At 36.0% G+C, this 13,734-nt stretch overlaps 2 protein-coding genes across 7 annotated transcripts in view; both read right to left on the reverse strand.

The window, feature by feature from the left end:
* actn4 (actinin, alpha 4) overlaps positions 1 to 3,479 on the reverse strand; it is a 44,059-nt gene extending 40,580 nt beyond the window's left edge. For 4 of the 6 annotated variants that reach the window (XM_081371111.1, XM_081371109.1, XM_081371110.1 and 1 more), the window contains exon 1: positions 3,115 to 3,479. In XM_081371111.1, the coding sequence (XP_081227237.1) occupies positions 3,115 to 3,249 (135 nt within the window). In that variant the 5' untranslated portion in view covers positions 3,250 to 3,479. The remainder of the gene's footprint in view (positions 1 to 3,114) is intronic. The other 2 variants (XM_081371113.1, XM_081371112.1) reach the window with 1 other exon arrangement.
* Positions 3,480 to 6,031: 2,552 nt separating this feature from the next.
* The window catches only part of LOC308693933 (calpain-9), a 23,980-nt gene continuing 16,277 nt past the window's right edge, over positions 6,032 to 13,734 (reverse strand). The window contains exons 11-20 of the mRNA XM_081371116.1: positions 13,545 to 13,734; positions 10,082 to 10,124; positions 9,889 to 9,963; positions 9,752 to 9,812; positions 9,445 to 9,509; positions 8,490 to 8,558; positions 7,636 to 7,714; positions 7,190 to 7,306; positions 6,490 to 6,548; positions 6,032 to 6,263 (exon numbers count right to left, since the gene is read on the reverse strand). The exon at positions 13,545 to 13,734 is cut by the window's right edge and continues 28 nt beyond it. Of these exons, the coding sequence (XP_081227242.1) occupies positions 6,237 to 6,263; positions 6,490 to 6,548; positions 7,190 to 7,306; positions 7,636 to 7,714; positions 8,490 to 8,558; positions 9,445 to 9,509; positions 9,752 to 9,812; positions 9,889 to 9,963; positions 10,082 to 10,124; positions 13,545 to 13,734 (785 nt within the window). The 3' untranslated portion in view covers positions 6,032 to 6,236. The remainder of the gene's footprint in view (positions 6,264 to 6,489; positions 6,549 to 7,189; positions 7,307 to 7,635; positions 7,715 to 8,489; positions 8,559 to 9,444; positions 9,510 to 9,751; positions 9,813 to 9,888; positions 9,964 to 10,081; positions 10,125 to 13,544) is intronic.

A 13,734-nucleotide genomic window follows, 5' to 3' on the forward strand; every position in this document is an offset into this window, starting at 1 on the left:
GACAGCGATATTGAAATAGAGTTACATTTATTTATAATAATCAGAAATAAAAAGTCTGTTTACTGTTGGCAAGCAAGATGACAATTTGGTGGCAGTGTAGAATGCGGTTCATTCAATCAGAGTCAAAATCATCTGTTTATAATATACAACAGACATCCATGCTCATCATAAACATCTGGAAGCGTTCGATGGGGTATGAGAGTGGAAAAGGCTACTGGAGATTGTTTAAAAGTACACAAAAGTTATGATGAATTGAAGGAAAGATCCCTGCGATATACACAGCCATGAAACGACAACTGACAACTTCATTAAAAAGCCCGGCTGATACCGTACATTTGAAGATATAGTGATCTTTTTCTCTAGGTAACTTTTAGGGATGCACCGATATGAACATTTTGGCCGATAACCGATAATTTTGTATATTTGATAACCGATATATTGGCCGATAAATCTAAATCCAAAAATGTTTATAGAATTTTTGGGAGCCAGATTACAAAAACAAAAGTCCCACCATTAAAATCCGATGTCTTAAGCACACAATTATAATGTTCTCATTATCATTTTTTGTAGCTGATATGACACACTTGCGCTTCACATGTTGCACTGAACTGTATTTTCCGTTTTGAAGTGATTTCAATCATATTTCAAGCAATTCAAAACCATCATGGTGAGCAGTGTGCATCTGAAGAGTCTCAGCTGAAGTAATAAATAATCCATTATTTATCCGCTTTTTATTTAATATATCGGCTAATAACAATAACATTAAAAATTAACATATCGGCTGATATTGATTTGGCGGCTGACATATCACGCACCCCTAACTTCAATCATATTTCAAGCCATTCAAAGCCATCATGTTGAACAGTGCGCATCTGAAGTGTCCCAGCTGAAGGAAATAATACATTATTTATCGGCCAAATGTTCCTATCGGGCCGATAACATTAAAAATGAGTCCCTAGTAAAATTTGCAATTTCACACTAGTAGTAAGTCTGAGACTCCAAAACAACCTGTCTTTGCTGTCCTGTAGGATTACAGACATCTCTCTTATCAAACACTACTGGATTTAAAATGTGCTTATCTACATAACAAGAACAAAACCAGTTCAATCACTGCATCTTGTTTGAATTCTGCCCAAACAGGCTGTTGAGTGGAGGCTGAAACACTTCAATGGCCTTTTAGACAATTTGGGTGGAGCGGAGAGAGGCAAGTCTTAGCCGGTCACAGGGCGTTTGGCATTTGTTGGGGAGTAATTTCACGTCTGTCACGGATAAGGGGATGACTTCGGTATAATTCCACACGCCTTGTTTCGGTCAAGCGGAATAGGCAGCGGAGCATGGAGACCGTAATGAAACTCAGTGTGGGGTTTTATAAAGGATGCATTGGTTTGGTAATCACAAGAGAACTTCGGTCTGTGTGTAATACCCATCCACATAAACATGCAATAGAAATTCCAGAGCCAAGATGTCATTTTACGGCCAGTGGGGAATCGAGATTGAAGTGACGTTCACTAAACTTCCAAGTGCAGAAACATGCAGACTTGTGAAAATCTTATTGAAGTGTGCACTTGTTGCACCAAAAGTTTGACTAAACAATAACAGATAATCGGAGTGTGAAACTTGTTTGATAACAGTGATTATTTCACAATTCTGTTTAGTGCCACTAATGGTGGAGAAACTACACACTTATTATAATTAAGCAAATTACGATAATAACCCCATTATATATTTTAAAACAATATGACATTTTAGACACTGGAAATGGAAGGTCATGTTAAACCACAATGCAAGTTGCATTGCAGGATACAGTCTTCCATGCACATGCACAATAGTAGTAAGTTAACTGGGTGTCTACGCATACTGTGCATATTATGCACACTACACTACAAAGCAGCATGGTAGCATGCAACAAGAAAAGTAATCAATTTGATCAAACCAATCCCCCAACCACAAACCCGCCTTGCAAAAAAATGTGTCAGCCAACCAGATTTCTCCAAGGCGGAGTGTGTTGTGAGATGTGACACCTATTTCACTGATATTTGACAGGGATTTTATGCATGATATAAAGCAATAGACATTGCAAATTTGGTGGTTTAAATTCATCTTATTTGCACAAGTCAAATTGTACTAAACTGTATTTGGACATCCACTGTTTTCTAGATATCAGCCATTTGAAACAGTTTACAGAAATTTGGCCTCACAAGTGTAACAAAACAAGTAGAAAAGGGGGAAGGGCGCAGAAGAATTCAGTCAATCTCCTCCTCCACTCGAGTTTCTCAAATAAATGCCCCAGTTATGAGTGCGTTCATACCTCTGGGGTCTGAAGGGCAGTGACTGTGTCTATATATATGTGATATATTTCTGTGTGCGTTTGCTTAAGGGGCTCCGGTGGGTTAATAATTGATTATTTGTCCAATCAAACTTTGACCTTCCTTTCTCAAACTCTCTCTGAAAACCCAATCTGAAATCCTGTCTGTCACACGCAAAACGGCAGATCAGTCAAGCCTGCCTTTGCCCCAAAAGACACACACACCCAAAAACGTCATTCAAATTCCTCACTATAATTCATGAGCATAAAACACTATCAATCTGATTTTACGTGGAAAAAAAGAGAGAACTAAATATATAAACGCGCCTGTTAGGTTCATTTTTTCTTCTTCTTCTTTTTAAGCTTATCTTTCCTCTCCAGAACAGCAGATAAACTCCAGAAACAGCATTTCGGCAGCTATTTTAAGCTCCTGTAGTGTGATATCTACCGCTACTGCCATTTTAAATCCGGATGTCTGGCTGTAACTAGGAGTCTAAATGTCGCTTTGAGAAAGAACAGAGTACGGGGGAAAAAGCGAATGAAACTCGCACTAGTAAAACAGGTTCAGCCGTTACAATGTATCACTCACGCACACACGCGCGCGCGCACGACTGAAACATTGTAACACCGTAACATTCGAAACCCGCGAAACATTCTAACATTCGAAGCGAGTTCTAAGCGCATATAAGAGCAGTCTAATGATAATAAGGCACATTATGCGTGACTAAAAAACGTGTTATTCACACAAATATGCTCCTGACACAGGCCCCTGCGGCGGCCCCCGAGCTTTTCCCGTCAGAACCTCTTACCTTCCTCTGCTGTTTCTCCCAGGCCGGGTCCAGTAGTAGGTCCCGATCCCAATCGTTCTCCTGCTCCATGTAGCTCTGCTGTTGACCGCTGGACGAATAATGTGTTTGATTATTAGCAGCGTGATAATCTACCATGTCACAAACCCTAAGGGCACTGTAAAGACTCTTCCTAACCGACCAACGAGAAGGAATGAGACTGCACTACTCGCTCTCGAAGTCTTTGTTGCTCGGTGTGAAGTATCCGCTGCGTGGACTGACAGGATCCCCGCCGAAAGTGTGTTCCTCCACCCTTCCTTCTGACGAAAAATGGAGTAGGAGAGACGCGCCGCTCCCACTGAGGAGGAGGTAGTAGGCCCGAGAAACTCATGAATATTTAAATGACCCGTTTACTTATTCAGAAGATATCCGACCTCAGCTCTACCCACGGACTGGGTGGGCTTCTGCGATTGGAGGATATCGCAGGGGGAAGTATTTTTAAGAATAGAAAATGTGAATTTGTGCATGTTATATGAAAATATTCACTAATCTAAGGTTTTCTGAAAGGATGAACTACACTGTTTATTTTAAAATAAATAAATGACATGAGTTCTTTTTATATATAATTATAATGAATTATTTTGTATTATCATATTATATTTAGGATTTTCTTATACATGTATATAAATATGTATATTCTATATAATTTATTTAGGTATTTTAATAGAAATTCAAACATTACTTACATTATATAAATAGATTTTTTACATTTTATTTATATATAATTAGCTTATTTACATATTTTGAAAACATATACATACATACATATCAAATATATATATATATATATATTATCATTTATATCAAGCTCGTATATTTAAGTTCAATAATTTCACTTAAATGGCAATGCAAATTATCTATTAATTGTCATTTAAGTGAAATTACTGAACTTAAATATACAAGCTTTATAAAAATGATCATTCTAGAAGAAAATTTCAGATGGCACTTAGAGGCTTTTGCATCTGAACTCTTCATATATATATATCAATTTAATACATGTATATAAATATCTATGTTATTTATTATTTAAGTATTTAATGTAAATTAAAATATTATTTACATTGTATAAATAGATTTTATATAATTTGTATATAATTATATTGAAATATTTTGGATATTAATTATATTTAAAATGTATTGATATATAATTTACATATTATATATATATATATATATACACATATATATATAAATAACGTGTGTGTGTGTGTGTATATATATATATATATATGGCAATTAAAATGTTTTGATATATAATTTACATATTTACATACACACACAAACATTTTATACATGTAAATGTATATTATATATATATATTTAAGTATTTTAATGTAATTTAAAATATTACTCACATTGTATAAATACATTTTATATGAAATGTGTATATAATTATATCTATTATTATATTTAAATGTAATCAAAAGCAATGGGCTTAGAAAATGTCACTTTAAAGATACTTATTTTTGGCTTGTACATCAGTGTATCCTGTATCTTCTAACTTTACACAAACAGAAAGAGTGAATCTATTATTAATACACTTTCCACGAAACACTCACCAGCCGGTTGTGTTCTTCTTCATTTGAATTCCACTGTATACAGTTAGAATAACAAATATTGTTTTAGGAAAAAAAACACATGAATGTGTATGACTTGAATTTATTGTAGTTAAACTGGTCTGGTTCTCTGACAGCAATAAGCTGCTTTAACCTAACATTAAAATTTCATGGTGTCTGTCAAAGGGGACGAGAAGTGGGTCAACATCAGACAGACGAGCGCATCCACCATACGCTGTTGTTTACATTGTTTACAATACCCAAATCCTGAGTATTAAACTGCATCAGACTCATACACACCCCCAATGACTGATACTGATCTTTATTTAGGTAATCTCTTCTATTATCTGTAATACCCCAATACAAATCAGATGCTTATTTGAATCATTTACTGTTTTGCAATTCAAAGCAGCAGCAGCCGCGTGTCAGAAATCATAGCTGGACATTTTACAGACCCAAAGCTCATGCAAGATTCCTGAACTGATCCCATCCACACATATTTCATTATCTGGAATATTTCCCAGTCATGTGTGCTCTCAAAAGTGCTCACTGTAATAAATATTAACGGAACATGTGTACAGAGCAAGAGGAACAACACATTTAAAGATCACAATTATTCATATGAGTTTCGGTTAAAGTCACCATGAAATCAAAATTGACAATTCCTATTTATTATGGAATATTGCAGTTTTATTATAAATGATTTATCTGTGAATAGCATTATTTTTTTTATTTAATCAGAATGCTAAATTCCCCTCGCTCTCACAGCAACATCTCTTCTCTTCTCTGATGATGCGTTTACTGGCGTGAGGGCGGGGCAACCTGTCACTCACATGAGATCGACCAATAGCAAACCACAACCATCCAATCAAGCCCCGCCCTACACTTGTTCTTGTTCGAGAAGCCGCTTCACTCGGATATACGTCACTATAGAGAAGAAAAGACTATCGCGACTTCCATTTCATGTCGACTTTAAAGCAACGAGATCTGATTAATATGTCAGAATATATATTATTTATTATTTGTATCATTATTTTATATCATATTTATACTCATACATTTTTTATTTATTATTATTCCAATTCCAATTTATTTCTAAAGCACATGATACAACAATGTTGATCATAGTGCTACTCAACCAATAAAACATTAAAATATAACAAAACACTAATTATTAAACTTTAAATTATTATTATTATTATTATTATTATTAATAATGTAATAACTTATTAAATAATACTACATTATTATTAACAAATAATAATAAAATAATAACGTAAAAAAAAAGATTATAGCCTATACTACTAAAAAAAATTACGCAAATTATTGTAGAATTTTTTTATTAAGCAAATTCATGATGTGGCATCTGTCCACTAAAGCAGTAAAATCAGGTTAATATCTGCAGGTTCTGTGCAGTGATATATACAGTAGTTTTGCCTCATGTCCGCTGTATTGTCCAGTCCTGGAACGATCCACTTATCAAGAACAGTTGAAGCAGATGTATGTAGTTTTCCAGCAGCTGGTCTGGAATCAGTTGTACATGGTCATGTGCAGAAACTACAAATCAAGAGGAAGAGCGAAAGAAACAAACACAGAAATAAATCACATTTTTCACAAGACAAGAAATTCACGTCTGACTCGCGTAATAACTGTCAGTCATGTTGCAGAAAGACGGTTAGGAAGAATTAGGAAGCTTGGATCTGACAGGTCGCAGATCAGAGAGGATGAAATATTGAATGTGTGTGTGAGATGCTCAACGCTCTCATGCGTTTCATGTTTTTACCTGTCTGCAGTTCACTGAAATCATTCCCATTCCCGTCATATCAAAGGACTGAAACTTGCCTGAAGACAAACACACACACACACACACAAATACTTTTTAGGGCCTTCTAAACTGCACATGTGACCCTGCATCACAAAACCAGTCACAAGTCGCACAGGTATATTTGTGGCAATAGCCAACAATACATTGTATGGGTCAAAATTATAGATTTTTCTTTTATGCCAAAAATCATTAGGATATTTAGTAAAGATCATGTTCCATGAACATATTTTGTACATTTCCTACCGTAAATATATAAAACATGTATTTTTGTGAGTGAATGCAGCACAATCGCCAACATAAATGGAGAACTTTAAAGGCAATTTTCTCAATGTTCAGATTTTTCCAGATTTTCAAATAGTTGTACCAAATATTGTTCTATCATAACAAATATGGAAAGCTTATTTATCAGCTTTCATATGATGCATAAATCTCAATTTAAACAAATTGACCCAAGTGACTGGTTTTGTGGTGCAGGGTCACATATTTACTATTTTACCATTAAAACCATGCAAACTTCTTTTTCTGAAATGTTATGCATGAAAAATATACTATTTTCATTTGATGTTGTTTGTTATGCAATGCTAAGTGTGTTCAAACAGCATTTGGACCACTTTGCAATAACCGTCCAGTAATTTGACTTTGATTGGTGTGTTCTTACGCATCATGCTGTCCAGTTTCAAGAGCAGGAAGAGGAATCCCGGGAAGCTGACGGTCATGTCTGGCTCTGTGTAGCGCAGGCCGATGAGCTGCAGTATGAACTCATCCACCTGTATGCCTAGACCAGAGCAGACGAGCACAGATCAACCTGATGACCAGCCCACACACTCCTCCTTCAACATTCCTCTCACAGATGAATGAACAGGTTTCTCTTCTAAAAGCCGGGTGTGTTAAAACCTGACGTGTGGGAAACCATTTCACTAACAGTGTCTGAGTAACAGAATGTGTGTGTATGTGTTCATTCTCTATAAATGAACTGTTGCGTCAGTGATTGCTTTTGCTTGTATAGGGTGTGTGTGTGTGTGTGTGTGTGTGTGTGTGTGTGTGTGTGTGCCTGCTCATACTTGCATTAATGTGCGTGTGCGTGTGAGTAAGTGTGTGTCATACCTGCTGCTGACAGAGCGGGGGAGATTTCTTGGTAATCCAGCGATTGGTTCTTGTTTTTGTCAAATGTCATAAAAATGCCCTACAAACACACACACAGAAGGGTGAATAATCACGTAATCCAGTCTTTATTTGATCTAAAATGCAGTAATGAATGTTAATCAATTCCAAAACTCAACAGTCGGGTTCCGGAAGTAAAAACTCCATTCATTTTCTCCATAAGGAAATTGATTTTGAATGATAACTTTTAAAGCTTTAAAGACTGTGAGCAACGAGGTTGTTAATCGATGGCATTTGCTTTAAAAAGTTTTAAAATAATCGTAATGATGATGGACAGACAATTCCACCAATCAGAGAGTCGAAGGATCACGTTAGCTCCGCCCCCTCCACCCATGATTTTATATTTCTCCATCACTTTTAATTAGATGATCCTGTTTGCAATGCTTGGGATTGTAGTTCTTTGCCTCACTTCAGCTGTTCAGTTTATGTTCTTTGTACCTTGTGTCCGATTTTCAAATACTTTTTTGCTTCAAATCAAAGTTTGTAGTGTTGTGATTCACCTTTATAGCTAATTGGCCTGGTCATGGTTTATCACGCTTTAAAAAAAATCCCTATGGGAGAAATGTATGGAAAAAAATAATTCCGGAACCAACAGCGCTAAAAAAGTGAGCACTAATGCACTCTATAGTTCATCAAAAATGTGGGTAAATTTTAAAAGAATTGTCCGTTTTAGGTGATTTTTTTTTATTTATTTTTTTAAATGTTCTTATGATGATGTCATTTGTCATGTGACTGCCGTCACCTCACCGTAATCAAACACTCCCTACACATTCATTAAAACAGGTAAATGTCCTCACCGTCCACTTCTGGAGTTTTTCCCACAATGCCTGGAACTCTGTCAAACTGAGTCGACCCATTCCTTGGCTCTGATTGGTGCAGTTAAGGTGACATTCCGATCTCCACCCAATCTTATGCATTCTTTTGAATTGCACCATAAAATACCTCACACACCCAAACGTGCCCGAGGCGAATGAGATAAGACCCGCGCTATGCTGAGAATGGAGTACTAGCATATACATATAAATATACACTGCAAACTATTCTTAGAAATAGAATGTGAAGCAAACTGTTGCATGACACACTATCGGTCCAAAGTTTGGAATATTTCAGATTTTTTAAATATTTTCTGCTCACCAAGACTGCATTCATTTGATCAAAATATAGTAAAACAGTGGAATATTACTCTTCAGCCGGAACTAGACTCGCGTACGGCTGTTGACGGAAGCCAGTGGTTATAATTTATGAAGTTATGGATATTTTTCTTACAAAAACGCATCGCTTCGCTTCAGAAGGCCTTTATTAACTCCCTGGAGTCGTATGGATTACTTTTATGATGGATGGATGCACGTTTTTGGGCTTCAAAATCCAAGGTACCATTCACTCCCATTATAGAGCTTGGAAGAGCCAGGGTATTTTTTAATATAACTCTTTTGTGTTAACTATTTTAGATTGTGTTTGGCTGAAAGAAAAAAAAGTAATAAACACATGGGATGGGTTGAGGGTGAGTAAATTATGGGGTAATTTTCATTTTTGGGTGAACTATCCCTTTAAGTCAAAGCACTAAAATTATTAACTGGAAATAAATAACTAAAACTGAAGTTAAAAAAAGAACAATTAAACTGAAACAGCAATATAAAAAAGACAAAAGAACATGATGAATTGATTAAAAATAAAAAATAAATGATCATGATAACTAAAAATATATTAAAAATATGAATAAAGTAAAACAAGTGCACTCGATGTACAGGATACATCCATGAGCACCACAAAACTCTTGCATTGCTCCAAACTCAGTTTCTTCTCACTCCCTGCGAAAACTGACCGGACAGAAAACAAGAAACAACATCAACAAACGCACTTCCTCACTGGTTAACGCATCACTTCCCGTATGATTTTCAACTCCGCTTGCAGAACGAATGTAAAGAATTGCATTATAACGGCACTGGAGAGGAACAGTAAACATGACTTCTCCTGCTAAGAGTGTTTTGCATTTAAATGCAAATGTAGAAATAAAGAATTAAATTGATGAAAAGCACCATTTGAATAAACATTTTCTCACCTCCCTTTGCAATGGCTTCAGTCAGCAGGTTCTGCAGATCCAGCGGCCTACAGTACGAGCCCTACAGACCACGCATATCAACATACTGTACATGTGACATTAGATATGACAATACGTGCACAAACTGACAGGTTTACCTTGACACAGTGTTTCAGGAAGAGAGCTTTGGCTTCGGTTATAGACGGCAGACCTGCGAGACGTGGAGACAGCGGCTGCACACACACACACACACACGAATGTAAATAATTAAAAAATGAACAATTAAATGAACCCAGTGATCATAAATGATCAAAGCAGTGACTCTAGACACAGTAAATGTCTCTGTTTTACCGGTGTAAGAGAGGTTGCATCTGTTCCAGGTCTCACAGCAGCTCTGCAAACACACACACACACACACACACATATATTTAGGCAATGCTGTAAATTAATACACTGTATAGAAAATTTTTTTTTCGAAGTTGTAAATAAAACCAAGATTATTGGAGTATGTTGAACAAGAATTTTTTTTTTCAGTGTACGTTAAAACAAAGACTTTAGATTCATATTACATCAAAAAAACAAGCGTTTCTCCCATGGGAAATGAAAATAGACAGAATTGAGTATGAGTATAAAATATAAAAGAGTATAGAGCGATAGCATTAATCATTGTTTTTGTGCTCTTACAAAAAAATAAGTGTACTTCTAGTTAATTTTATTAAGTAAAGTTGAAGTATATTATAAGTGTGCTTTATGTAGTAAGGATACTAATATCAATGTACTTGTAAGTATACTTGTACTGTTTCAATACTTAGGACTAAATTGGCCCACTTTTTATTGTATAAAAGTATATTTGTAAGTGTGGTATAAGAATAACAGTAGTAAACTTTGAGCTTTGAAAGTTTTTTATATGTACTGCAACTATACTACAAGTAAAATTATAGGTATACGGATAGTTTACAAGTCAAATAGCAATTTTTTAGTTAATGAAAGTACACTTTGAAGTATACTCTCAGTAAACTGCAAGTTTAGTTGTTTTATAGTGTAAAACTAAAGTATACTTGTAAGTTTTCTTTAAGTGAACAACATCATACTTGTAGTTTACTATTTATTTATTTATTATGTTTGCACTTTAAGTATACTACTATGTTACTATTTAGGATTTTTTTTTTATTACTTGAAATATACCTTTAACTGTACTTTAACTCTTTCCATTTAAAAAAAATATTTTATTCTAGCTTCATGCATCCTTTTTATCATCACTTGAAAGTTTTTACTTCAGTGCAATTTTAAGTATATTTCTGAGAAGTACATAAAAAGTAGACTGAAAGTACACTTGTTTTACTTGAAAGTATAATAATAGCAGACTTGAATAAACTTATTTTTCGTAAGGATAACTAAAATTTTTAAGCTATTAAAAATAATTTGCGTAATGGAAATAAGGCTGAAATAATACAATTAAATATTAGACAAAAAACTTACATTTAACTCAATGTATTTTAGTTTGAGTAATTAAACTTATAAATAACTAAAGTAAAATAAGTGGAAGTACTAAAATTACTCAAGCTAAAATACATTAGAGATTAAAAACTAATAAACAGTAAAAAGCGCATTGCAAAATGACTAAAACTTAAACTAAAATTAAAATAAAGTGAAAATATAAAATAAAATCTACTTTAAAATATATATAAATATATATATATATATATATATATATATATACAGTGAGGAAAATAAGTATTTGAACACCCTGCTATTTTGCAAGTTCTCCAACTTAGAAATCATGGAGGGGTCTGAAATTGTCATCGTAGGCGCATGTCCACTGTGAGAGACATAATCTAAAAAAAAAAAAATCCAGAAATCACAATATATGATTTTTTAACTATTTATTTGTATGATACAGCTGCAAATAAGTATTTGAACACCTGAGAAAATCAATGTTAATATTTGGTACAGTAGCCTTTGTTTGCAATTACAGAGGTCAAACGTTTCCTGTAGTTTTTCACCAGGTTTGCACACACTGCAGGAGGGATTTTGGCCCACTCCTCCACACAGATCTTCTCTAGATCAGTCAGGTTTCTGGGCTGTCGCTGAGAAACACGGAGTTTGAGCTCCCTCCAAAGATTCTCTATTGGGTTTAGGTCTGGAGACTGGCTAGGCCACGCCAGAACCTTGATATGCTTCTTACAGAGCCACTCCTTGGTTATCCTGGCTGTGTGCTTCGGGTCATTAAGACCCAGCCTCGACCCATCTTCAATGCTCTAACTGAGGGAAGGAGGTTGTTCCCCAAAATCTCGCAATACATGGCCCCGGTCATCCTCTCCTTAATACAGTGCAGTCGCCCTGTCCCATGTGCAGAAAAACACCCCCAAAGCATGATGCTACCACCCCCATGCTTCACAGTAGGGATGGTGTTCTTGGGATGGTACTCATCATTCTTCTTCCTCCAAACACGTTTAGTGGAATTATGACCAAAAAGTTATATTTTGGTCTCATCTGACCACATGACTTTCTCCCATGACTCCTCTGGATCATCCAAATGGTCGTTGGCAAACTTAAGACAGGCCTTGACATGTGCTGGTTTAAGCAGGGGAACCTTCCGTGCCATGCATGATTTCAAACCATGACGTCTTAGTGTATTACCAACAGTAACCTTGGAAACGGTGGTCCCAGCTCTTTTCAGGTCATTGACCAGCTCCTCCCGTGTAGTTCTGGGCTGATTTCTCACCTTTCTTAGGATCATTGAGACCCCACGAGGTGAGATCTTGCATGGAGCCCCAGTCCGAGGGAGATTGACGGTCATGTTTAGCTTCTTCCATTTTCTAATGATTGCTCCAACAGTGGACCTTTTTTTAACCAAGCTGCTTGGCAATTTCCCCGTAGCCCTTTCCAGCCTTGTGGAGGTGTACAATTTTGTCTCTAGTGTCTTTGGACAGCTCTTTGGTCTTGGCCATGTTAGTAGTTGAATTCTTACTGATTGTATGGGGTGGACAGGTGTCTTTATGCAGCTAACGACCTCAAACAGGTGCATCTAATTTAGGATAATAAATGGAGTGGAGGTGGACATTTTAAAGGCAGACGAACAGGTCTTTGAGGGTCAGAATTCTAGCTGATAGACAGGTGTTCAAATACTTATTTGCAGCTGTATCATACAAATAAATAGTTAAAAAATCATATATTGTGATTTCTGGATTTTTTTTTTAGATTATGTCTCTCACAGTGGACATGCGCCTAGGATGACAATTTCAGACCCCTCCATGATTTCCAAGTGGGAGAACTTGCAAAATAGCAGGGTGTTCAAATACTTATTTTCCTCACTGTATATATATAATAGTATATAAAAATACTACTAAAATACACTGCAGCTCAGATCATTTGCTCTTCACAAATATTTTAGTTCATATTGAATTGGATAACTTTAATGATGGATGGATGCACTTTTTTGGGCTTCAAAATCCAAGGTACCATTCACTCCCATTATAGAGCTTAGAAAAGGCAGGATATTTTTTAATATAACTCTTTTGTTTTAACTCTTTTAGATTATGTTTGGCTGAAAGAAAAAAGGTCATAAACACCTGGGATGGCTTGAGGGTAATTATGGGGTAATTTTCAGTTTTGGGTGAACTTTGCAGTTTGCACTGCAGCTCAGATCATCACAAATATTTTAGTTCATATTGAGATTGTAATTGCAGCGAATTTAAGGCAGTATTTGCTCAGTATAAACAGCCAGAGACTCAGCGTTGAACCCCACTGCTGTGAACTGAGATATAAGAGATCAGGTTTGTGACTCTCTCATATGGATGAGCCTCTCACTCACTTGATGGCGTTTCCTTTCTCGGTCAGGACTCTCAGGAGGAATTCTCCCGCCTGATTGGTCTCTGCGGCGCTGGGAATGATGATGTAATGACCGGGTGCCAGGCGACCGCGCAACACAAGCTCCCGCCGCGGGACGTAACCAAGATCTTTAACGGTGCTGAGCACCGGACTGAGCTGAGACATGTCCCCGG

The sequence above is a fragment of the Scardinius erythrophthalmus genome (assembly GCF_964197995.2).
Source record: "Scardinius erythrophthalmus genome assembly, chromosome: 7".
In the NCBI taxonomy this organism is placed as follows: Eukaryota; Metazoa; Chordata; class Actinopteri; order Cypriniformes; family Leuciscidae; genus Scardinius; species Scardinius erythrophthalmus.